Source organism: Bos taurus, chromosome 23 (genome assembly GCF_002263795.3).
Source record: "Bos taurus isolate L1 Dominette 01449 registration number 42190680 breed Hereford chromosome 23, ARS-UCD2.0, whole genome shotgun sequence".
Taxonomy (NCBI): domain Eukaryota; kingdom Metazoa; phylum Chordata; class Mammalia; order Artiodactyla; family Bovidae; genus Bos; species Bos taurus.
In genome coordinates, this window is record NC_037350.1 from 17,775,152 (window position 1) to 17,801,080 (window position 25,929).

The 25,929-nt window shown below is 55.8% G+C and overlaps 2 protein-coding genes across 5 annotated transcripts; one reads left to right on the forward strand and one right to left on the reverse strand.

The window, feature by feature from the left end:
- Nucleotides 1-1,444: 1,444 nt before the first annotated feature.
- TMEM151B (transmembrane protein 151B) lies at nt 1,445-8,498 on the forward strand. Of its 2 annotated transcripts, NM_001205863.1 has the most exons (3): nt 1,445-1,570; nt 3,675-4,115; nt 4,528-5,664. In NM_001205863.1, exons 1-3 carry the CDS (start codon nt 1,445-1,447, stop codon nt 5,662-5,664), a joined length of 1,704 nt encoding a protein of 567 aa, NP_001192792.1. The 2 variants fall into 2 exon arrangements, with proteins under 2 accessions (NP_001192792.1, XP_024839374.1); XM_024983606.2 differs by lacking the exon at nt 1,445-1,570 and having other exon boundaries at nt 1,812-4,115; nt 4,528-8,498.
- On the reverse strand, nt 7,818-24,840 carry TCTE1 (t-complex-associated-testis-expressed 1). 3 transcript variants are annotated; one of them, XM_059880585.1, is made up of 6 exons: nt 24,746-24,806; nt 23,406-23,679; nt 15,510-15,885; nt 13,364-13,932; nt 10,916-11,365; nt 7,818-9,373 (listed from the first exon to the last, which is right to left on the reverse strand). In XM_059880585.1, exons 3-6 carry the CDS (start codon nt 15,787-15,789, stop codon nt 9,164-9,166), a joined length of 1,509 nt encoding a protein of 502 aa, XP_059736568.1. In that variant the 5' UTR covers nt 15,790-15,885; nt 23,406-23,679; nt 24,746-24,806; the 3' UTR covers nt 7,818-9,163. The 3 variants fall into 3 exon arrangements, with proteins under 3 accessions (XP_059736568.1, XP_059736569.1, XP_024839644.1); XM_059880586.1 differs by having other exon boundaries at nt 23,406-23,643; nt 24,746-24,797; XM_024983876.2 differs by lacking the exon at nt 23,406-23,679 and having other exon boundaries at nt 24,746-24,840.
- Nucleotides 24,841-25,929: the final 1,089 nt, after the last annotated feature.

The window sequence follows — 25,929 nt, forward strand, 5'->3', positions numbered from 1 at the left end:
TGACCTTGAGTAAGCCCCTCACCTCCTCTCTGCCTTGGTTCCTTGTGGGTAAATGGGGAAAGTCACTATATGTCAAAGACTAATGTAGCATATGACACACAACAGCCTTCCTTAGGACTGTGCACACAGATGGATCAAGCACAGCCTTCATCTTATTCTTTCATAATGACAGGCTTCCATGTCCTTCTTCCCCGTTAGACTTTGTGCTCCTTGAAGATGGGAAATTGTATTTTGCCTTTCTATACAGGGCACAGTAGATTCTTAATACTTTTTTATTGAATGGGTGCATTCAGGAATGAATGAATGGCAGCTTTCTTTCTGCCCCTAACTGGGGTGGGAAAGAGCACTGTGGGTGGATGACATGAAGGGACAGGCGACCTGCAGTCACTCAGCCTGGCCTGTGACCTATGACTTGGCCTCCTACACCCAAAGTCAGAGCTTTAGAGATTGTTCAGTCAACTTTCTCACTGCACAAATGGGGAAACTAAGGCTCGGAGAGGGGAAGGCATTTGCCCAAGGTCACACAGCTAATGACAGAGACAGGATTAAGAATCTCTTCTCAGGTTTCCTGATCTCCAGTCTAGGGCAATGTACACACTTCATTGCTTCTTTGGGGCTCTTCTTCTAGGATAGAGAGCTAGTTCAGTGAAGGCTGGTTTCAATATCCTCTTTTCTGCCCTCTGCTAGTCCTTCCTCACATCCAGCTCCGATCCGTTCCTTTTCAGCCTTTCCCAACCTTGTTCAGCAGGGTCCGGCCTCTGAAGTCTGGCTCCTGCCTTAACCCTTTACCATCCAACTGAGAATGAGGATCTTGCCTAGGGTTCCCAAACTCAATTTCCTCTCCCCACCCTCAGCCCTGGGAACTTGCGAGACCCAACGGTGGGGAGGGATGTTAGTTGGCCGCTGGCGCCCCCTCCGTGAATAGACGGAGAGGAGTTTGGGCTTAGTTTCTCCTCCTCGGAAGAAGAATGGCGGGGGTGCGGGTAGTGAGCGGGGCTGGGAGAGAAGAAGGGGTGCCGGGAGCCCCTGTTGCTTGTCCCCTTTGGGGTGGCTGTTAGGTAGGCTTGGGGAAGGCGGAGTTTGGGGGGCCGGGGGCGGGGCTCCTGTGCTGGGAGGAAGAGGGGGGGCGCGCTGGCTCCAGCTCCGCTCAGACAAAAGGCGGCGGCGGGAGCGGGCGGGAGGCGGAGCGGCGCCGCGAGGGCCTCAAGGTGACACCCGCCCCCGGCCCCGGCCCCCCCCAGCCCGGCCCCCCAGCCCGCCTCCCCATCCCCATCCCCAAGCCCCTTACCCGTGGTGCCCTTTCCAGGCCCCCTCCCCCCGGCGGGGGGTGGGGAGCAGCGAGGGCCCCGCCCCCTCTGCCCCCCTCCCCAGGGCCGGCGCAGGATGCCCCCGGCCCCCGGCAGCCCCCCGGGAGGCCCTGAGCTCGACGCGCCCCCTCTACGCCATGTCCCCCCCTGGCTCGGCCGCGGGAGAGAGCGGCGGCGGTGGCGGCGGCGGCGGTGGCGGCCCCGGGGTCCCGGAGGAGCCCACGGCGGCGGCGGCTACGGACGAGGGCCCCGCCCGAGAGGAGGTGAGAGCCGGTGGCGCCCCTTCCCCGGGCGCGGTCGTCCCTTCCCCGGGCGTGGCGCCCCTTCCCCCGCCGGTTCCGCCGCAGCGCGCCCGGCGCCCCGCACCCCGAGCCGGCAGCCGCAGCCGCAGTCCCGCGCCGCTGCCCCCGCCCGGCGGCGGGAGCTGTCCGCGGTGTCGGGGAAGGGGCCGCGCCGGGGGCGGGGCTCGGGGGGTCCCGGGCAGGGGGAGGGGCCTAGGGGCGGAGCCTCGCGGACCCCGGGTGAGTGGGGGTGGGGACGGTAGCCGGGATCCTATCTCGCGGAGGGAGATGCTCTCTAGAAGGCCAGGAAGGGTGACTTGGAGGGGCTGCGGAAGGCAGGAGAGTACCTGCCAGGTCCACGGAGGAAACGGTGGTGTTACCTGAGCTGGGGTCCTAAGAAGGTCAAATGTGTGCAGAAGTCATCCCCCCTGAGGTCACTGGGACTGTTTGTGTGGGGGATGTGCGCCTCTCTCATCCAACGTCCGTGTAGCATCCCCCTCCAGGGGACTCCCAGAAATCCTTCCAGGTGTTGGTGCCAAGCATACCTACCCCTCGTTGGGGGCATACTAAACCTGGAGACAAAGCGATGAAGGAAAGTACCAGGGGCTCCCCAATCTCCCATGCACGCTCGTGCACACACTGCACACTGCCCTAGGGCAGAAGCACACAGGCAGGACTGCAGGGAGGGCCCCTTTCACACGCACTCTCACTGGGACAAGCACACACTCAAGTGGGCATGCAAAGGGGCACATATGCACTCCCCAGGGGTGAGGCTCCCACAAAGGCACATGCACCCTAATCTTGTCTGCATGTGCTGAGTACTCTTTCCTAACCCAGCCACCTATCTGTACTTCCAGATCTTTCCTTGGATTTCACACCAGTCCAGGGCCAACTGCCTGTTATTGTGCCTTTCCTCTCTCCACCTTCTCTCCCTTCCCCTGGGGAGCCTCCAGGTCCAGGCAGGGGAATGGAAAGAATAAGTCAGGATCTCAGCAGGAGGGTGTGTGGGGGGTTCCTAAAGCTAGACGGTGGGGGGAGCAGAGGGAAAGCCCAGGCCGCCACCAGACATCTGACTCAGTATACTTGTCCTTGAGTGGCTGTGGGTGCCAGCACCCAGAATGCAAAGAGAATGAGGCCCTGCTTTCAGGAGCACCTGTCTAGTGGAGGAGCCAGACGCATAAACAACTCACCAGGACCACCGCAGGGCAGAACATGATTTAGTGCTTTAACAAGCCTGGGTACTGAGAACTGTTTTCTCTTGACAAAGGGCTGGGCCGCAAATATCTTCTTCCTTGCCTCCCACTCCCACCCCTGTCTCCCATCCCCTTTCCCCAGCCATATGCCTCTGCCCATCTGGATATTTCCTCCTGGACCACTTGCTGCTCAGGGACACAAACCCACTGCTTTCCATCTTAGAACAGGGGTAGGATGTTAGGGAGACTTGCTAGGGACCTGGGGTCCAGAGTGTGGGGAAGGAGACAGCACTTGGGGTTTCTTGGGAGGTATGAGGGAGGTGGATGGGTCCAAGGAAGTGGCTCCTCCTGGAAGAAGGGAGGGCCCCACCTATGAAGTGGGAAGGGGATGTCAGTGGGCCCCTCCCTCCTTTCCTAGAATACCTGGAAGGGGTCTGGGCTGGGGACCTGCCTTCGCTGATGCCTGTCTGTCCTCCTTGTCTTCCCTACCCACACCTTCTCCTGTTTCACTGTCATCTTTTTATCTGTCTTTGGACTATTCCTCTGGGTGCCATCCTATCCATCTGTGTCTTCTTTGCTACCTGGGCCTTCTCCCTCCACCCCTGGCTCTGATCCCTCTGCCTCTTGGGGTATCTCTCTCTGCACTTCCCCAAACTGGCATTCTGTTCCTTTTTCCTGTCCTCATGGCTCACTCTGGGTCACTTCTGTGTTTACCTCTGGTCCTGGCCTCCCATCTTGGTCTGACTCTTCTCTCCACATCCTTGTCTGTCTCTGCCTGTCATTTCGGGTGCTGGCCTCTGGCCCTCCCTTCCCGCATTCATCTCTGTACTGGGTCCTTGCCACTCCGTCTCACTCCCCAATCATCTCGGCCCTTTGCCTGCCCATCTGAGCAGCAGCGTCCCATCCAGCCCTCTTTCACCAAGTCCCTCTGCCGTGAGTCCCACTGGAAGTGCCTGCTGCTCTCGCTGCTCATGTACGGCTGCCTGGGGGCGGTGGCCTGGTGCCACGTCACCACAGTGACCCGCCTCACCTTCAGCAGCGCCTACCAGGGCAACAGCCTCATGTACCACGACAGCCCCTGCTCCAACGGCTATGTCTACATCCCCCTGGCCTTCCTGCTCATGCTGTATGCCGTCTACCTGGTGGAGTGCTGGCATTGCCAAGCCCGCCACGAGCTGCAGCACCGGGTGGACGTGAGCAGCGTGCGAGAGCGCGTGGGCCGCATGCAGCAGGCCACGCCCTGTATCTGGTGGAAGGCCATCAGCTACCACTACGTCCGCCGCACGCGCCAAGTCACCCGATACCGCAATGGAGACGCCTACACCACCACCCAGGTGAGGAGCTGAAGGGGAGCACAGGCTGGTGGTCCAGATGGGAGGGGGGTGGTTGCTGGGACCCTGCCCGACTGTCCCCAGGGAGAGCACAGCCAGCAGTGAGCTCTTGTGGGCACTGCCACAGGAGAGCAATAACCACCACCATAATAATAACAGCAAACATTAGCAGACAGGTTCTGCTCTAAGTACTTAACCAATATCAAAGTCAAACAGCTAGTATATGGTGGAGCTGGGATTCGAAGCCCGGCAGTCTTGACTCCAGGGTCTGTCTCTGGAGATAAGATCCTACCTGGCTCCAACCGGGAGCTAAGCCAGGACAGGCTGAGGGTTCCATCAGGCGCCAAGAGCCGCCAGAGGGCGGACGAGGGTGAGCGGACTGAAGCGACTCCCGCCGCCTTCCCCGGCGCCGCAGGTCTACCATGAGCGCGTGAACACGCACGTGGCCGAGGCTGAGTTCGACTACGCGCGCTGTGGCGTCCGCGATGTGTCCAAGGCGCTGGTGGGGCTGGAGGGCGCGCCGGCCACACGACTGCGCTTCACCAAGTGCTTCAGTTTCGCCAGCGTGGAGGCCGAGAACGCGTACCTGTGCCAGCGCGCGCGCTTCTTCGCCGAGAACGAGGGCCTGGACGACTACATGGAGGCGCGCGAGGGCATGCATCTCAAGAACGTGGACTTCCGCGAGTTCATGGTGGCCTTCCCCGACCCGGCCAGGCCGCCCTGGTACGCCTGCTCGTCCGCCTTCTGGGCCGCGGCGCTGCTCACGCTGTCGTGGCCGCTGCGCGTGCTGGCCGAGTACCGCACGGCCTACGCGCACTACCATGTAGAAAAGCTCTTTGGCCTGGAGGGCCCGGGTTCGGCGAGTGGCAGCGCCGGCGGCGGCCTCAGTCCCAGCGACGAGCTGCTGCCGCCGCTCACGCACCGCCTGCCGCGGGTCAACACGGTGGACAGCACGGAGCTCGAGTGGCACATCCGCTCCAACCAGCAGCTGGTGCCCAGCTACTCGGAGGCGGTGCTCATGGACCTGGCGGGGCTGGGCGCGCGCTGCGCTGGGGGCGCGGCCGGGGGCTACGCCCCCACCTGCCGCTACGGCGGGGTGGGTGGACCGGGAGCGGCGGGCCTGGCCCCGTACCGGCGCAGCTGCGAGCACTGCCAGCGCGCCGTTAGTAGCTCGTCCATCTTCTCGCGCAGCGCCCTGAGCATCTGCGCTAGCCCGCGGGCCGCCCCGGGGCCCGGAGGAGTTGGGGCGGGCTGCGGGGGCAGCCGTTTCTCTCTCGGCCGCCTCTACGGTTCCCGGCGCAGCTGCCTGTGGCGCAGCCGGAGCGGGAGCGTCAACGAGGCGAGCTGCCCTACCGAGCAGACGCGACTGTCCAGCCAGGCCAGCATGGGGGACGACGAGGAGGACGACGACGAGGAGGAGGCCGGGCCGCCGCCGCCCTACCACGACGCCCTCTACTTCCCGGTGCTCATTGTGCACCGTCAGGAGGGGTGTCTGGGCCACAGCCACCGGCCGCTGCACCGCCACGGCTCCTGCGTAGAGACTTCACTGTGACCCCGGGTCCCGGGACCGGCCCGACGGTCTCCTTCCCTGCCCCTTGCCGGACGGCGCGTCCCGCGGGTGGAGCAGGGGGAGTCATGAGTGTGGCCGAGGCCGTGCTGGGAACGGTGGGGGTGGGGAGGTGGGAGGTGAGGGGGCGTGGGCCAGACTCAGATGGGGCCGATCCGATACCACCCCCCCCCCCACCTTCCTGTACATAAAGAGACAGCTGGGGGCAGGGGAGACAATCCCACCCCGGCAGAGCCGTCTCTTCCAGGCCTGCCCGCCCCTGAGTTCCTAGGGGGTCACCTCCCTTTGCGACACACACACTCGCACATTGGAGATTCCCTGTCCCGCCTTTCAATGGATCCAATGACTGTTACGTGGCGACTGCGCCCTGGGACCCGCCTTGGGCTCCGTCTCCAGGGAGAGGCCCTCGCTGTGCAGCTGGGGAGGTTTGGAGGCCAGGGGGGAAGGGCCGCCCGGCTTTCTTTCCTCGCTGCAGCCTGATCCTGCCGGCGCCTCTCTCTACCAAGGGGGCAGCGGTTCGGAGAACAGCAGGGCTGGCTTTCAGCCAAGCTAATGAATTCGGTGGGTCTGAGGCCGGGCCCAGGTGTCAGCCATGGTACTCCATCTCAAAGCCCTGGAGATGTTGCTCTCCTCTTCTTGGCACTGGCCCCGACAAGATCCGAAGATCGGGATTTCCTTTAGCCACTCTCACCGCTGTTGTTTATCTCCCTGGGCCCCCGGGAGGTTGGGTCCTGGGGGGACCGTACTCACCACAGCTCTCCTTCCCCAGCCTGCTCCCTGGCTCTGAAGAGCTGTTGCCAGGGTGAGGGGGAAGGCAAACTGTGGAGGGCAGTGCACCTCAGTCCTTTAAACTTCAGCTTCCTTGCCTAGGTTCTGGGAGGGCACCTCCTTCGGGTGGCATTCCTTCAAGCTGACCAAGGCGTACGACTCAGCGGGGAGACTAGGAACAGGCCTGGGTGACAACAGAGAACTCAGGAAGCAAGTGGGAGTCAAAGAGGAGAGGGTCATGAAAAGACCCTCAAAGGTGGGGGTGTCCGTGGGGACTGCCCCTTGGCTCCCCCGTGTTGGTGGGGAGGAGTGGATAGTGGTCGTCCGCAAGCTGAGGCTCTGAGGGGCTGAGGACCTTGTCTCGAGCCCAGCTGGAAGCTCCGTTCCAGTGGCGGGGTCAGAGGCAGGCATTCTCTAAATCTTGCCTGATCCCTCTGTCCTCCCCTAGCCCGTGAGCTGAAGCCCTGCTGTGTGTCCCAGGGTCCTCAAAGGGGCATGCTGTCACCACCCCAGGGCGCTGGCCCCATGTGCTGTCCCCCACCACTCCTACCCTGATGTGCTTCTGTGTGCATGTCTGTGTACAAAACCCCTGCCCCCCCAGCTCCCCTGGCTAACGTTTTCCCAGCTGACTTAGTGCCCAGGGAGTGAGCTCACATTTGCAGCCAGAGAGGATAACCCTCGGTCTTGAGGCTCGCCCCTGATGCTTCTCACTTCATCTGAGCCATCAGAGCCACTCCTCTCCCCTCTTCCTCCAGCCTGGCCAGGCCCGCACCGCCCGGGGCATGGCCTCCACCTATGCAACATCTCCTTTGGCTCCCCTGCTCCCCTTCCCTGGGGAGTTGGTGGGGGCACAGATTGTGGGGACACCATGGCCTGTGGCGCATTGGGGTTGAGCTTAACTTTCAGGTGGAGATGGCTGAGTGAGAAGGGGAGGAGGCCGGAGAAGGGGAGGCTTGGGCAGGAGGGGACAGCTGCCCACTAGGTTTCCCTGGGCAGCAGTGCCCACCTACCTGCCAGCACTGTGCTCTTCAGGGGCCTAGGGGTTGGAGCGCCCCTCTTTCCTTTGAATGGATGTCTGCGAGGTACAGGTGGCGAGCTGTGGCCTTGGCACCCAGTTCTTGGCCAGCTGGCACCCAGATGTCACACCCTTGTCTGGGGCATCCTGGCCACCTCATGGCTCTGGGGAAGGGAGGAACTCAGCTCCCTGCCTCAGGCAGATGCCTGAGACAGAGCCTGAGCTGGGAGGAAGGGAGAGGGGAGGGGCTGTGATTATATTTGCCTGTATTGACCATTTCTGCCTAGGTCTTCTCACACTGACAGCCTCACACCTCCCACATACGCACAGACTTAGAGAGAAACCAAGTCTTTGGTCTGTTTTCTTGGTAGCTTTATTGATTGCCAGGGAAAACGAAAACCAGAAAAATTAATCTCTAAAATTAAACTTTACACTGAATGTTCTTGTTTCTCTAATTAGAACCTCTGCTAGCAGCTGTGGCTATGTACACTCACACACTCACACACACCCTCACACCTGTAAGTTTGCACTCTGGAACTGTCAGAGGGTGTCAGGCACAGACAGACTTGAAGGTGCCCAGACAGGTACACACGTGCGGTCACTCCCAAGCCCGCTTTGGTGCTCTGCTCCGTGCCTGCTTGTTGGAAGGAGTCCCTGGAAAGCGCTCCTAGGCTGTGGTTGCAGCCTGTGACCCACCCTTTGGAAACGGGGCTGGGGGTTCGGTCTGCAGAGGATGGGCCCTGGGGCTCAGCCTGAATCCGTCAGGAGATCCTCTCATGGCCTCATGGGGAGATGTGATTCCTGTGGGTGTGGCCCCAGGGCGGGCGGTCATAGTGATGGGGACTCGTGGAGGGTGCCTGGAGGGTTTCATGTGTCCTGGGACAAGGGCTTGTGGGGTGGGCTGGGCCTGGCTGGGGAGAAGACAGGTCTCTGTCAACTGGGTGCATCACACTGTGGCCTTTCTGTCGTGGATTTCCAAGCGCAAAGATTGTATAAATCAATCTGGTGGATAATAAAGTTGCGGATGACTCACTGACCTCCCTCCCAGGGTCACACCTCTCTCACCATCTCCCAGTTCTGTGAGCAGCTCTTTGAGGAGGCTGATAGGTCTGAGCCCCTCCCGTCACCTTTGTTTCCTCCTGCCCAGGTTGGGGGTGGGGTGGACTAGGGGTGGCGTGACCTGCAGAACTGGAAGACTTAAGCAGAGTCAAGGAAGAGGGAGGTGGCATCTGCAGGGTGAGGGTGGAAGAGCCAGGCAGAGCTCTGCTGAATCCTGGGGTGGAGGAGACAGTGTGTGTTTGAAGGTCAAGAGGTCAAGGATCTGTCCGGTAGAGAACAATGGTGGGGAGGAGGGTGATTGGGGAGATGGGCAGCCCCTGGAGGAGAGTCTGGGCCTCACAGTCTCCAAGGGTCGGCTTTCTGTATTCTTGGAAGTAGTCAGTCATTTCAGTGAGTCCGTTCATATCCTCTCCCTAGGTACCAGGGCTAAGTCCCACTTTCTACCTCTATCCCAGGCTCCTTCCTCTCCTCACAGATCCCTGCAGAACCTCAATCGCTCACCCCAAGGATAGTCTTGGTCTCCCCTCTCCCGCCCTCGGGACCGGGGTGACCCTCAAGAGCAGGCATGGCAGGGGCATGAAATGAGGGGTGGGGCTGGGGCAGTGACCCAGGTCTGGCCACTGCCCCAGCCCTGTTCCCGTCTTATCCCGCAGGGTTCTCAGGGCCCTTGACAGTGACTGGGGACATGAAGTGGCTGGGATTCAGGGCCCGCTGGCGGGCTGCTTCGCGGTTGGCACAGAGGGCCTGGCCGATGAGGTACTCGCTCTCCTGAGCGATGTCTGACAGGCGCAAATCAAACTCCAGGAGGGTCTTGTTGTCTGACATGCCTTCCAGGAGCTGCTTCCCGCCATCCTGGGTCAGGAATACAAGGGAAAGGGTCACTTTCCACCATGACTCAGGACCACACACACATGGGTGGATGTGTGCACACGTACACATCCTGATACACAGACATGACGGGAACAACTTCACAACACAATTCCTACTTTGTGTAGCGTTTTCTATCCTGTTCCATCTTATTCTCTGAGAAAAATGGTGCTTGCAATTCACTACATTGACTTTTCAGCCCCAGTGGTTTGAAAAGGGTGGTGCTGCGGCAGTGACAATGACTCCATTCTTCTGGTTCAGCCACGAGCACGGGAGACACATCTGGCTCGTGAGATATAAGGAAGAAGTTTGGAGGGAGTGGCATCTGGAAAGCTTTTTCTCGTAAAAGAGAAGGAAAGAGAGGAGTGGTCTCCTTTTTTTCTGCCTCTGAGCGTAGCCCTGTGGGAAGTACAGCCGCCGTCTTGGGCCCATGAGAGTCACACAAGAGACAACAGGGTCATGGGGCTGGGTAGGCAGAGCAGAGGTGGCTCAGAAGCACTGAGCCAAGGAACCCACCAACCCCAGAACCCCCTTCTCCTGGGCTTCTGATTATGGGACACAGTGAACATTCCTCTTGTTTAAGCCATTTCCCATTCAAGCTTTCTGTTACTTGTAGCCAAGAGCATTCTCTCTGGAGTCAGTGTCTGTGAGCCCGACTGTCCTCTGGGGAGGCTTGGTAAAGGGTGCAGGGCCCTAGCTGGAGTGCATGGAGGGCCCTCTTCTCTAGGCCTCACAGTTTCAGCCCCTTCTGGGTTGGGTGGCCCTCGCCCAGTAAGAAAAATTTCCTGTTGGGAGGCAGAATGCTGGTTTTCTATGGTTGTGACAAAACCGTATGTTGCAAAGTCAACTCAACAGGTCACCGAAGCATCTTTTTTAAAAATAGCAGACATTATACAAGAAAACATCAGCATATATCACAAGCAGTGCAAGTTAAATTTCAATTACGTTATATCGATGTATGTGTTCACTAGGTGCTCATGCAAATTGCATTTCTTACTCTGAGACTTGGTCAAGATTTGAAAGACACTGTCTGTTGGGAAGGACCCAGGCTTTCAACCTGACTGGATGCTCTTGGGCAACTCACTAACCTCTCTGAGACTATTTTCCATCTATAAAGCGGGGGCTATTTTACTAGATAAGTTGAGGGCTAAAGAAAAACTAACGGATACTGGGTGCCTAGCATAGTACAGAATCCCGAGTAGTAGCAACAACTAGTAAATACTGAGGACCTAGCCAGTATCTGCAATGGTTAACTGCTTTACAGTTATAACTCGTTTAATCCTTCCATTAACCACACTTAGAGGTAGATGCTATTACTATTTGCGTTTTACAGATGGGGAAATGGAGGTCCCAAAGGTTAAGTAACTTTAACCAAGTGCTAAATGGCAGAGCTGGGGTGAGAACTGGGTAAAGCCTGTGGTCCTAGCAATTTCCCGGTAAGCACCGGCAGCAGTCAGATTCCAAGCCCTCCGCCCAAGCCCCCAGGGCTTCCCCTTGGCCCTGCGTGCCCCAGAAGCCATAGCTCACCAGCCCGATGTGGTTGCAGGACAGGTTGATGCTGGTGAGTGTGGTGTTGATGGTGAGCACTTGGGATAGGAGGGTCGCGGTGGGCTCGGACAGCTCGTTGCCCCCGAGGTGCAGCGTGGTGAGACACTTGTTGGTATGCAGGGCGTGGGCGAGCGCCTGGCCGCCCTCATCCTCGATGCAGTTGAGGCGCAGGTTGAGGGAGATGAGGTTGCTGTTGTGCCCCAGGGCGTGAGCCAGAGAATGGGCGCCGGGCGCACGCACCTGGTTGTTGGCGAGGTTGAGCACGCGCAGACGGCTGTGGCTCAGCAGCTTGGCGGCAGCGCGCGCGCCCCGGTCCCCGATGAGGTTGTGCGACAGGTCCAGCTCCTCCAGGGCCGGGTGGTCCAGGAGGCTGCGGATTAGGATGCGTGCCTTGTCGTCATCCACCTTGCTTCGGGTCAGCCTGAAGATCTGTGGGCAGCAGGAAGAACGTGCCTGCCTACATACCTCCCCCAGGTAGAGGAGGGAGCCCCAGGAACTCCTGAGGTTCTGCTCTTTCAAGAACCTGGCTAGGGGGAAGTCTTCCCTGGCTGTCCGGTGCCTGGGGTTCTGAGCTCCCAGTGCAGGGGGCTCAGATTAGATCCCTGGTATGGGAGGTGGATCCCACATGCTGCAATAAAGATAGAAGACCCCACATGCTGCAGCTGTGCGTGTGTGCTCAGTCCCTTCAGTCGTGTCCAACTCTTTGTGACCCTATGACTTGTACTCCACCAGGCTTCTCTGTCTGCGGGATTCTCCCGGCAAGAATACTGGAGTGGGTTGCCATGCCCTCCTCCAGGGGATGCCCCCGACCCAGGGATCGAACCCACATCTCCTGCGTCTCCTGCATTGCAGGATTCTTTACTGCTTGAGTCATCAGGGAAGCCCATGTTGCATATGGGACCCACCCAAATAAATAAATAGTAAAAAGAGAGAGAGAAGAACTTGGCTGGGAAGGGGGAGAGAGGTGGAGCAGTAAGGGATAAAGGATTCGACCACCTGGCTGGCTTTTGGGCAGGGCAGGTCTACCCAGCATGATAGTGGTGCAGATTTGGTGGCGACTGGTAGGGAAAAAACTACCACTTATTGAGTAATGACTACGTGCTGGGCATGCTGCTGCAACATTCCATAGCCATGATCTCTAACCCTTGGCATCCTAGTGAGATAGAACAAGTCCTCTGCATTTTACAGGAGAAAATGGAGGCTTTGAGTGGAAACCTCATTTGCCCAGAGTCAAACGGTGATTAAGCCGTGGAGGCAGGTTTTGAATCCAGGTCTGTTGGATGAGTCAGCCCTTCGCTGCACCCTCCTAGACTTTTGTGAGGTGATACCCCACTCTAGTTTTGATTTGCATTGCTCTAACAATTAGCTAAGTTGAGCATCTTTTCAAGTGCCTGTTGGCCATCTTTGGAGAAATGTGTAGGTCTTCTGGACATTTTTGGATTGGGCTGTTTTGTTGTTGTTATTGAGTTGTATGAGCCGCTTGTATGTTATGGAAACCAAGCCTTGTCTGTTGCATTGTTTGCAAATATTTTTCCCAGTCTGAATGTTGTTTCTTTGTTTTATGGTTTCCTTTGCTGTGCAAAAGCTTATGCATTTGATTAGGATCCATTTGGTTTTGTTTTTATACATTGGTTTTAAACACATGCAAGTTTCTTCTTAAGGAAACCCAAACCCCTCATTGTTACTGCTCTACCTTTCTCTCCTTTCACAGCCAAGTTCTTGAAAAAGCTGATCTGTCTCCTCACCTCTCACTTTTTCCACAAATGCCTCTGATCTGGACTCTGCTCCTGGCACTCCACCGACATAGCTTCCCCTCAGTGACCTCCAAGTTTGCTACATCCGGTCCTCAGCTCCATCCCACCCCACTGCTGCTCACCCCTCTTCTTGAAACGCCTCCCTCCCTGGACTCTATGATACAATGTCATGTCCTCCTTTTCCTCCTCCTCTGATTCTTGGCATGCTCTCTTTCTTCCAACCAGAATATTTGGGACATACTTAACCTAAAAAATAAAAAATTCATTGTGTATCTGAAATTCAGATTTAACTGGACATCCCGTATTTTTATTGGTAAACTCTATTTGAGTTGCAATTTCACTTTTATATGATTGCTGATTAGTGCCTTTTATCCCCACCAGACTGTCAGCTGGAGGGCACAAATGGTCTAATTGTGCTCACTGCGGAATCTTCAGCACCTAGGACAGGGCCCCGGGTGCAGTCGCCTGTTGGATTAATAGCTGGTGAATGGGCCCGGCAGAACCTTCTGCGTTTCTGCATTCCCAGAACCCAGCTTGGTTCAGGGCCACCAAGGACAACGAGCGAGAAGGAAATAGGAGCAAGAAGGCGGTGATGGAGGAGGAGGGGAAGGGGAGAGGGACTCAGAAAGATGCTGAGAATGGGAGGTAGGGGGAGGCTGGGGGTAGGTGGTACCTTGAGGGTGTGGCAGGCCTTGACGGTGGCCGCCAGGGAGTGGCAATCGCGGTAGGTGAAGAGGAAGAGGTTCCACTCGAAGTTCATGCCACAGTCCTTCACACCGTATACCAGGTCCAGCTCCTCCAGATGGCTCAGGCCAGCCACCAGGTTGTCCAGTTGGTAGTGGTCCATGGCTGGTTCCTCCATCTCCCCTTCGCTGCCGGAATCGGATTGATCCCCGCCGCGGGGCGGGGCCGGGAGCTGCACGGGCGGAAGGAACTGATCCACCCGGATGGCGCGCACGTAGTTCCTGCAGAGCGGCAGCAGGTTGAGGATCACGGCGGGGTCGGTGGTGTTCGGGATGAAGTGTTTCAGCAGGTTCTCCAGGTGCAGCTCAAAGAACATGCGCTTCCAGCTACCGCCGTGATTGTCCACGTGGCACACGGGCCACCGCTGCGTGCAGCAGCGGCGCCAGTAACTCTCATCATCGATCAGGTTGGCGGTCACAGCCAGCGGCAGGTCAGGAGACAGGTGGTTCAGGACCTTCTTCTGATGCTCTGGGAGCAGCTGCTTCAGGATGGGGTTGTCTTTGGGAGCAAGAATAGGCAAATGGAGGCACAGTGTTGGGGACACTGCACTGTGGTGCCCTGGGTTCAGCCTGTCTGTCTGGGGGCACCCAGGAAAGAGGAAGACCCTCCTCTGCCTTCAGGGAGCCCCAGTCTGTGAGAAGAGATAGCCTTCATTCCCAGGGAGGCCTGATCTGAGGAGGGACACACCATCCTTAATCTGGGGTGGTCCTGGTTGAAGGTGGACATCTTAGCATCTGGTCTCAGGGAGCTCTCTGTCTGAGACAGAATCCCAGGTCCAGCCCTCAGTTTTTTCTTAATCTAGCAGAGGAGGTAACTCCTGATTTCAGAGGCTCCCAATGTGATTTGATTCATTCATTTCAAAACAAAAGCTTTTTTTTTTTTGAGCACCTACTATGTACCACAGGCTTCCTAGTTGGTGCTAGTGATAAAGAACCTGCCTGCCAATGCAGGAGACATAAAAGAGGCAGAGACATGAGTTTGATTCCCGGGTCAGGAAGATTTCTTGGAGGAGGGCGTGGCAACCCACTCCAGCATTCTTGCCTGGAGAATCCCACGGACAGAGGAGCCTGGAGTGCGACAGTCCATAGGGTCACAAGGAGTCAAACACGACTGAAGTGACTGAGCATACATGCACACACTACGTACCGCATACTATCCTTCCACCCTAAGTGCTGAAGATACAAGAGTGAACAAAACCGAGGGAGGCGCTCCATCTTACTAGTGGAGGCAGACTGTAAACAGGTCTAATGAATATATTGTAGGCCTGGTGGTGACAGGTGCCGTAGACAACACGATGGCCCTGTCCTCAGAGAGCTCCCCCTCTGGTAGGAGAGGTTGCCGACTCATCTTTGAAAAGGATGAACATTAACAGAAACTAAAGTACTGGACAAACCAAGGATCTATACACGTCCATAGAAGAGAGAGTGGAGGATGGTCAACCAGGGAGGGCTTTCTAGTGGAGGAGGTAGATGTGGTTTGGGCCAGGCTTTGCTGGAGAGAGTGGGAAAAGGAAGGAGAGGGCCTAGATGTAGAGGGCACAGAGCGGGATGGGGGAGGGGTCTGGTGGGGCCTGGGAGGGGGGATGGCTGGAGAAACTGACTTGGCCTCAGGGTAGGCAGAAGGGAGGAGGTGAGTGGGGATGAGGACATTTTCCTAAAGAAAATCAGTCCTGAACATTCACTGGAAGGACTGATGCTGAAGCTGAAGCTCCAATACATTGGCCACCTGATGCAAAGAGCTGACTCATTAGAAAAGACCCTGATGCTGGCAAAGATTGAAGGCAGGAGAAGGGGATGACAGAGGGCGAGATGGTTGGATGGCATCACCAACTCTATGGACGTGAGTTTGAGCAAGCTCTGGGAGATGGTGAAGACAGGGAAACCTGGCGTGCTGCAGTCCACGGGTTTGCAAAGATTCGGACATGACCAAGGGACTGAACAAGACAAGAGGACATTGTAGGAGAAGGCAGGGGCTGCCCCCAGACCCAGCTCTGAGGCCTGGCCTCAAGGCAGTCCCCTCCCACCCTGCCCCACTCCTGGCCTTCTTGCTCCCAAGCGAGGAGGGGACAGACTCACTCTGGAAGTTCTTGACAATGTGCTGAATGCAGAGCTCTGTGAGGAGGGGCACGATGGCCAGCGACCACTCAGCATCCTCAGCGATGATCCTGCGCATCCGCCGGACCCCAGACCCAGAACCTGGGCCTGTGGACTTAGCCAGGGGTGGGATAATCGGGGTGGGCTTTGAGGGCTGTGGGGCTGAGCTCAAAGTTTGGCCCACAGTGGAAGACCGGTCCTGGGTGGAGGTTGAGGACCGGCTGGGGATTGACGGTGACTCTGTTGTCTGGGTATCCTGCATGCTGGGGGTTGGCAACACAGGGACAGGTGGCCCCTTGGTGATGGCCTCGTGACGGGGAGCTTCTCAGACAGGCAGATCCTGGGTGCTGGCAGGAACCTGGAGAAAGAGGAGCAGGAAGGGTTGTTATTTTGGAGGGTTTCGGTGGGCATTTACCAACAGACATAGCACAGGGTGGTTCTGAAGGGCCAGTCTCTGGACTAGAGCAGGTCCAGGTACACACCCCACCAGCTGGGTGGCCTTGGGCCGGTTATTGAAGCTTTTTGAGTTTCAGATGCTTCCCCTGTGAAATGAGGATAGCAGTTACCAATAAGATGATTGGGAAGAGTGACTAAAATAATGCATCCGAAGAGGCATAGCTTTCTGTGACACACGAAGCTGTAGCAAGCAGCAGAACCACATTTCAGACAATAATAGCTATGCAGTAATTACAAGCAATTGCTGTATGCTGTCCCTTTTTTTAGTTTTTTATGTATATCAGCTCATTTGATTCTCACAGAAGCCTTTTTGAGATAGGCGCTGATGGACTAATTTTTTTCTGATGTGAAACTGAAGCTCAGAGAGGTGAACTGAGTTGCCTAAAGTTACACAGCTTATATATAACAAAGGTGGATTAAAAGTCTATTGGGACTTCCTTGGTGGTCCTCTGGTTAAGAATCTGCCTGCCAGTGCAGGGGATATGGGTTCTATCCTTGGTTGGGGAAGATCCCACATTCCACAGGGCAGCTAAGCCTGTGTGCCCACTCTCCACACCTAGAGAAAGCCCCAAAGACCCCGTACAGAAACAAAGACCCCATACAGCCAAAAATTTGTACATAAATACAACAACAACAACTCAGTCTATCAAGTTCAGCCAAAAGGCTGAGGTATGATAAACGTTTAGTTCAAAACAGCTCCCTGCCACTAAGCATTTTACAGAAAAACAACTGCCTAACCAGGAGGAGGGGATGAAGAACAGTACTCGCCAATTGAAGTATAGAAATAGAAATAGAATGGCTGCCCAAATGCAAGCCACACAGACTATTTAAAAACTTCTCCTATAGACACTAAGAAAGGAAAGAGAAAACAAGTGAAATTAACTTTATGTTTAACCCAATATGTCCAAAATATTTAAACATGTAATCAATATAAAAATTAATATATATATATAATTATTAGGTATATGTATTTAAACCTTCAAAATCTGATGGCTAGTGACTACTGTTTTGGGCAGTGCAGGCCAGAAGGGAAGGCTAGGGAAACCAGACCCATACCCTGCCCAGGGCATCAGCACCTTCTCCTCTTCCCTCAGTGGGCTTTAGCTTGCCCCTCCCTCAATCTCCCCATCCCAGTCTTCCTATTTCTCCCAGGCTCCGGGCATTCCAGACAGCAGCAGCGGGAAAGTGTGGGAGGCTACAAGGCAGCTAAATCTGAGGCTGAGGACAGAGGATATATCCGGGCATGCCGTCACCCCGTTTGTCCATTCCTGCACCCATGCTGCAGTGTCCCCTCCCCAGGACCTCGGAAGAATTGGGTCTGCTCAGCCCAGCACGGAGCTCCCGCTCTGGGTTTGCTCCCCGACTCCATGCACTGGGTAGTGGCCGGTGGGCAGGAACACTGTGAACTAGCAAAGGTGTCCTTGGCAGATGGAGGGGACCAGATGGTGCTCCCCAGTCCTCCAGGCATCTCAAGGAGGAAGAGCCTGGCTGTGTGAATGTGTGTGTGTGTGTGAGAGAGAGAGAGAGAGGAAGGAAGGGAGGGGGGGAGAGAGAGAGAGAGAGACAGGAGGGGGCAGTATAAGGAAGATATCTATGTATTTTGGTGACACACTTATGCAAATAAAATGCAAATTGACAAACAGATTGGGTCCATGCATTGTGGGACAAGCAGCTGGCGCTTTTTGACTCATGGTCCCTCCGAGGGTGTGGCTGGGAGGGGATGCTGCTTGGAGGCCCCAGATGACTTGGCATTTCTGGCTCTGCCAGGCACTTGCTGTGTGACCTTGGCCAAGTTACTCGGTCTGAGTGCCAGTTTCCTTATCCATCAAAGGGCACAGTAATATCTTCCTCTGCAGGCTTCGTGGAGATTCCCCTGAGATAATACTTGAATCATATTCATAATATTTGATAGGAGTGGGACTTCCCTGGTGTTCCAGTGGTTAAGAATCCGCCTTGCAATGCAGGGGACACAGGTTTGATCCCTGGTTGGGGAACTAAGATCCCATGTGCTCTGGAGCAACTAAGCCCACGAAACCACAAAAAAACGGAGTCCGTGTGCCGCAACACAAGAGCCTGCAGGAGGCAATGAAGGCACTGTGTTCTGAACAAATAAATAAACATTTTTAAAACTATTTGGCAGAAGTACTGGAGTGGGTGTGTGGACGGAGGCATTCTGAGGGACAGCGGTTTGGGCTGGGGAGGTAAAGCCCTAGAGACCTGCTTCTGGGTACTAACCTGAGATGGTGTCTTTGAGTGAGGTGCTTCCCTTCATCCAGGGGACACGTGAGGGCAAGGTGGTGGTGGTGTTCAGGTCTGGACAGGAGGGGGTGGGGTGGAGGGCTGGCAGACTGGGCCAGAGGAGGAGGACAACAGGCCAGCCCTGTTCCCACCAGCTCCGCGTCTGGACGCCTGGGGCTCCCTCCACAGTTTTGGTCTAACACATTCCGGGATTCCCCTTGGTCCCAGACGCAACCCAGGACAGCCTTTGGGCCATGCCTGTGGGAGCAGAACCTAGCGTGGCTCTCCAGGCCTCTCTCACAGAACTGCCTGGCTTCACCATCCTGTTCAGTGGTCCCTTCTGCTCCCCGGGAAGCCATATGTTGGGAGACCCTTCCTGGGGCCTAGCAGGGTGCTCCCAGGAACAGGATGGCCTGTTCTCACCATCTAATGCCTCACTGTCTTAGGACCTGGCTCCTCAGGTCTGGTCCTAACTGCCTGGCCGCTGTTTGGAGCCCGGAGCCTTCTCTGGTAGGACGCTGCACGACCTGCCTGGGGCTTGGTCCAAGTCCCTGAGCCATCGCCTCAGAAGGAGGGACACGGTGGCCCTGCACGTGCTCCATGTGCTTGGCTGATATAAACAAGAATCCCTACGGTCCCGCAACATTCACAGAGACCTCCATACCCCGAGGTCTGATGTCATGTTAAAGGCAAATGTTGATAATGTTAACCTCATAATAAGGTCAGATTGGTAGTTTTCACTTATCGTGTCTTGATTTTTTTAAAAAAACTCAACATCACAGAAATATTTTTGGCAAGCAATTTGTTACCAGATAGAGGATTCTTCTAAGAAGGCTTTTAGTTCCAAATTTTTTTTTTATATATATACATACCTAAAAGAATCAATCAAATATAAAGCAGAGTATGTTTCGAAGGATAATGAGCACGATGAACTCTTTGCCTGCCAGTTACTAATGTTACAAAGATGGCATCAAGTCACACACCCAAACCTGTTCTTCTCAACCACCACTGGGCTGCCGCTCTCTCAACTCTTCCCCCCGGCCTCTCGGACATTCTCCAGAGGCTTCCAACACAGGCTCCTCTGACTCTGCCCACCCCTCAGGGTTGAGCCTTGCCTGCCCTGTTCGTCCTCTTGCTGGGCTGCAGCTCCCCCATCCCCTCTGAGCTCCAGACTCATGGCCACTGGCCACCTCGAGGCGCCTGCAGCCTCAGTCTGCCCGCCAAGAACACTCAGTGCCTCCGCCAAGGCTCTCCTCCTCCTGGCTGCTTACCTTGGCCAGAGGCACCAGGAGCTACCCAGGTGTGTGAACCTGGAAGCTGGGGACTCACCTCTCTCCCTCAGTACCAGCTCCCCCAACCTGGTCACTGCAGTTTCCCCTCAGTTCTGACTCCCTCCCCTGCGGTCCCTCCTCTCCCTTCCTGCTGTGGCCTCAGCTCAGGGCCTCATTGTCCATTGTCCTTGTAGCTGCAGCTGCCCCGCACCTGGGTGTGTACCAGCACCCAGCCTTCTCACAGCTGTCCTGGCAGGGCTCTGGGTAAGCCCCTGGCTCCTCAACTCAGTGCAGAAGGCCCTCCATGGCCGGATGCTCTGTTTGAAATAAACCCCTCTCTGCATCTTGAATACGGCAGACTAATCTGCGCCACCCAGCCTTTGCTCAAGCCACTTTCTGCCTGGAAGGCCTTTCCTGCAGTCTCTGCCCGGGGAAGCAGACCAGCACTGGTATTTTGAGCCTGAACTCAAACACCATTTCCCCTCTGGAGTCTTTGGCTTTTCTTATCTCCCCCTTCTCTTTGTCAGATCCTTAGTACCTGTGTCGCTTCAGTGGACTAACAACCCTCTCCTCACACCCACACTGGACTGTGGGCTCCTCCAGGTGTGAGGACTATTTCTATTTTTTTTGGACTGTGCTATGCGGCATGTGGGATCTTAGTTCCCCAGCTAGGGATGGAACCCTGCATTGGGAGCATGAAGTCTTAGCCACTGGACCACCAGGGAAGTCCTCTTTTACTTGTTTTTTTCTCTCTAATCCCTAATCCGGTATCAGGTCTGCCAGGGAGGCAGCTGCCGTTCTGGGCTGCCCCACCTCCCTCTGATCACAGATTCTGGCCAATAGGAGTGCCCTGTATTGGTTCAGGGGTGCACCTGATATCAGCCAATCAGAGTCCTCCCTGGGATTTGTCCAAGTGGAGGTAGACAGAAGGACACACGTCCTTGAAGGATACAGATCCCCTGCTGCTGGAAGCTGTTTCCCTTCACACGGAAAAGGCCGGTCTGCGGCAGCAGGAGGAAGTGCTGCCTGGCGGAGACCAGCAGGAGAGGGAGGTGGACAGAGGGCACCAGGCACCTCCCGTCCCCAGTCCTCATCGCTGAAGGCCCTCTGACGGCCTCCTTCAGTTCTGAGACCTGACTTGATGGCCTTCCAGCAAGTCTCTCTTGCTGAAGCTAAGAATTGGGTTTCTGCCCCTTTATGACCAAAAGGTCCTCACTATGTGGGTAGGCTTACTGTTTTGTGAATGAAATTATGGGAACAATCCCAGATCAGTAGATGAACTAGTTCAACAGGATGGCCAGAAGCTGCCTGGCTGTTCCTGATGTCTACCTCTGGTGGCCTGTTCCTCTCCTGACCACCCGAGCCTCCAACTCCACCTCCCGTCTCTTTGCTGACAGCATCATCAACGTACAGCAGCTCAGCACTTAAAAGTTACAAGTTTCTGGGACTTTCCTGTTGATCCAGTGGTTAAGAATATGTCCTGCAATGCAGGGCATATGGGTTCGATCCCTGGTCAGGGAACTAGGATCCCACATGCTGCGGAGCAGCTAAGCCCATGAGCGCGACTAAGACTGGATGCAGCCAGACAAATAAATATTAAAAAAAAACAAAGTTACAAGCGTCATTCAGAGCGTTTCTCTTGTTAGAGTCTTATTCTACACTGGAGTTGGGGCAGGCGTCTCAACCCCATTTTATGGATGAAGAAACTGAAGACCAGACCGGGAAATAACTGGCCCCTGGATATATAGGAGGGCTGGGGCCGGATCAGGAGCTTGGCTGCCCTAACCACAACGCCCTGCTCTCCCAGTCACTTTTCCATCTTCCACTAGAAAAGAAAAAAGTCTGTTCTTGTTCCCAGGGAAGCAGGCGTCCTGTCTTCACTGCAGACAGGATGTGTCGGGGAGGGTCTCCCCAGGCTGGAAGAGCGACTAGGTCCGTGGCACCCCACGATGGGAATTTCAGGCCCCTGACGAAAGACACACCTGTTACAGTAAAATGCATTTCCTCCCTAACGAAACGAAATCTTAACAGGCTGTACATGTGTGTATACATCCCTATGTGAACCCTGCACTGCTATTTAATTTTATTTTGTCGTTGCACAGCATGGCTTACGGGATCTTAGCTTCCTGACTGAGGGAACCAAGGGGTTGAAGCCAGGCCACAGCTGTGAAAGGGTTGAGTTCTAACCAGTGGACTGCCAGGGAATTCCCGAGTGAGTGCCTCTTGTGCCATCAGCAGGTGTGCCCCCTCGAAGGGCACACCCTGCCCTCAGATGGGGCAAGTGGGGGCAACCAGTGACCCTTCATCTCCTGGACCTACAAGGCCTCACACGCTATGGCGCCAACATCAACCCTGCCACAACCCCTGAGGAAAGGTGACTCCTCCTCCCCCTCCCCTGGTCCCAGCTGTGTCCTCAGGACCAGCATCCAGGTCCTGAAATAACATTCAGTTCTTAACTCACAGGGTTAAGTGTTAGGGTCTGCTCTCTACATGCCCAAACACAGGCAATAGAAAGGGACGAGATGTCCTAGTTTGGGCAGGGTTGTCCTCATTTTTGATGGTGGACAAGTGTTCTGTGAACCACCTCCTTGTCTATACATAGCTCTGATTTATTGTATTCTAGGCCAAGTGGCTCAGTGGTAAAGAATCTACATGCCAATGTAGAAGACACAGGGTAGATCCCTGGGTCAGGAAGATCCCCTGGAGAAGGGCATGGTAACCCATTCTAGTATTGTTGCCTTGAGAATTCCACGGACAGAGGAGCCTGGTGGGCTACAGTGCATGGGGTCGCAAAGAGTTGGACTTGACTGAGCATGCACACATGCAGCAGCCCAGCAGGCCCTCAGTAGTGTGTGCACAGGAGGAGGCAGCATAACTAACAGCTAGCTCAGGATTCAGGAGTTACACCGCCTGAGGTCCAATCTCCACTCTGTCCCCAACATCTGGGAGAATCTGGCAAGTCATGCAACCCCATTAAGCCTCCATCTCTTTATCTGTAATATGGGATAGTAACTGGGGTTCCTACTTCATAAGATTATCCAGAGGATTAAAGGAGCTAATGTGTGTGCATGCTTGCGTGCTAAGTCGCTTCAGTCATGCCTGACTCTTTGCAACCCCATGTACTGTAGCCCCGCCAAGCTCTTCGGTCCATGGAATCCTCCAGGCAAGAATACTGGAGTGGGTTGCCATTTCCTCTTCCAGGGATCTTCCCGAGGATTGAACCTGCATCTCTTGTGTCTTCTGCACTGGCAGTCAGGTTCTGTACCATTCGTGCCACCTGGGAAGCCCTGAAGTGAAAGTGTCAGTCACTCAGTCATGACTGGTTCTTGGTGAGCCCATGGATGACAGCCCACCAGGCTCCTCTGTCCATGCAATTCCCCTGGCAAGAATACTGGAGTGGGTTGCCGTGCCCTTGTCCAGGGATATTCCCGACCTAAGGACTGAACCTATGTCTCCTGCATCTCCTGCATTGGAGGCAGATTCTTTGCTGTCCGAACCACCAGGAAACACGTGTGAGACATTCTGTATAGTGTTGGGCCCAGAGTCAACACTCAAGGCAAGTGTTAGATATCATGACAAAGATGTTAGATGCTGTACCTATATAAACCTATGAAATCTTCAGACTTATTATTGACAAATATTGTTATTATAACACCATTATCCTCATTTCACAAACAGAAAAACAGAGGCTTAGAGAACTTAAGTAACTTGCTAAGCATCACATAGTAAATGGAGAAGCTAAACTCTGAACCCATGTCTGTCCAAAGCTGTTCCTCACTTCCCTGCACAAAAGCAGAGACAAATCACTTGGGATTGCTTCCTAAATTGCCCAGACTCAGTTGTCATAGCACTTTTCCAGTGGGCTTCCCACTCTCTCCAGTGGGAGCCTGGGGTCACCCTCATCGGTGCTGACCTGAACAGTCCAGGCTCCCTCACTCCCTGTCCCTTGCAGTCTCAGGGTCCTTCTGCAGAACTGATGATCACTTCAGCTTTTGAGGCCCCAAGAGGATCCAAGAGATACCGCAGAGCTGTGCTCTCCTGCCCCGTTGGGCCCTCCATGTTCCTTCCAGACCTAGGGTTCAGTGCTCGAGTCTCCTGCACCTTCCCTCCTCTCAGAAACGTCTCCGACCTCCTCCATTTTTCTCAAGTGCCTAGTTAAATCCAAACGCTTTGGGCAGAGGCTCCACCTGCCTGCCCAAATGGGAAAGTTGAAGATGCTAGGGGAGGGGGAAGTCCTCTCCTTTTTCTGCTCACTACATCCCTGGTCCTCCCCTCTCTTCCTCTGAACTGAACAGAAGTGCCAGGCCTTCCTTAGGTTCTGTGAGGACCTCTGTGGCCTTGGACATCCCTTGTCCGGGGCTGGGCTTTGACATCCCGTATCCCCCAGCTTCTCTGATGGTGCTTCCTGCTTTCTCAGTCAGCTGCTCCTCAGGGCCCTGGCTTTTGTCTACATTTCCCCAATCCCTATCCTGCCTACTGTGTCAGACTCCACCTCAGGCCAAGTCATTTCCATTTGGGAATTCAGAGTTTGTGGAATCACAAAAGAGGGGCAAAAAAGCTTCCCTGACAGAGCTCTGGCCCAGCACCCCTGGTCTTTTGCTGGTGAGACAGTCTGCACACTTATCACACCCCTGGGCTAGGCTTTCCTCCCAACTGCCCACTTAGGTCTGTTGCCTTAAAAAAGAACTCCACCCTCATCCCTACCTTTGATTCAGACACCCGACCGGGGAAGCTCAGCTCCAAATGCCAGCAAGTCCCTCCCTCAACCCGCCTGAAGTGAAGGGGCCCTCCTTCTCCTTGGTGACCAAGGATAACCAGCCATGTCATGGGAGGGAGGGAGGTGTAGAAGCGTCTAGACCTGCGGGAAGGACTGCAGCCCCAGGAGCTGGGAATAGAGATCTGTCTTTCCAGGAAGGCTGGGGCCCTGGAACTAGGGACTGCTCTTCCCCATGACCAACTCTCACTCCACTTTCCCCTTCTCCATCTCGGGTGACCCTTCCCTGACTCGCAGAGACGGTTTGCAGTGGCTGTAGGGAGGAAGGAGGCACGGCCAACTTCATATGGGGTGGGGGCCTCCCATAGGTACAGGCCGGCCCTTCCTTCTCACGGGAGCCAAGGCCACCTGCAGATTTCGGCCGGGTGGGCGGACTCTGGGGCGTGCTCCCGTGCCCTGTCGGGGGAGTGGGGGCAGAGAGAGCTCAGCCCGCTAGGGGAGACCGGAGCCGGGTGTTCTTTCTCCAGAGGTTGCCTCACCGTTCCCGAGACCTGAGCGCTCGCCTTCCCGCAGGTCCCCACGAACGCCGGTTGTTAGGGACGCCGTGCGTCGCTAGGGGGCGGGCCCTCAAGGGCGGGTGCGCATGCGTTCTCCGGCAAGCTGGATTACTTTGCTCGTTGCTGTGCGAGGGCAGGGCTCCCGGACTTCGGTTGTCGCCGCACACCTTGGCCCAGGATCGATGCAAATACGTGTCCCCATCTAAGGCACTGTGTGGGGCCCAGAGCGGGCAGTGGGAACTCTGACCGCGGGACATGGTTTGTGCGTCCTGTGGACATGTTTAGGAGCAGTGGGTTTCTGCGGGGAAAGGCGGGGAGCTGCGGATGGGGCAGGGCTCCTGGACTACTAAGGGGCTCTTCCTTCTCCGGGCCTTTTGTGTGGAAATGGAGGTGGGGATGACGAGTGTGAAGACGGTCCAGGAAAAGCGCCAGTGGCCATTCCCTTCCGGAAGAGGACGATGGAAGGGCATGTGCAGTTCTTAGAACTCTCCTGAGGCCTTCGGCTGACCACTGGCTGCAGCATCCCTTTGGAGCCACCCTCGGCCTTTCTCCAGGCTGTCAGCAAGGCTGAGTGGCACCGGGCAGGAAGACCCCAGGCCTCCACAGTGCTCCCTCCACAGCCCTAAGCTCGACACCAGGAATGACCAGCTTCTGTGAAACGACCAGCTTTCACAGAAAAGGAAATCATCCTTCAAGAGGGGAAGAGCAACCAAGGGTGGTTGAAGTTTCACTGGAGGCAGAACTTAAATTTTAGTTCTGATGATTACTAGCTGGGTTATCCTGGATAAGTTGCCACCTTAGAAGCTCAGTTAACTCACCAAACCCCCCCCCCGCCCCCCCGCCCCCCCCCCCCACCGCCCCCAGTATCCTCACTGTGGCGACTATGTGTTAAGATACAGGCTTTCAGTCAGTGTACTGAACAGTGGCCCCTGCTACAGTTGCTAAGATCCACAGTTGTGACCTCTCAGGACTGCAAGCAGCCAGAGGCCAGGGGCTCCAGGCCCCTTTCAAGCCCTCATCAGTGATTTACCAACTAATCACCACTGCCTCAATTAGAATGAGCAATCACGCAAGAAATGCTGTCAGGAAGGCCTGCTCTGTGCTAAAATTTTGACTAAATGGCCCCAGAACTTCGCAGCCAGGGAGGCTCTGACTTGGGGATGGGT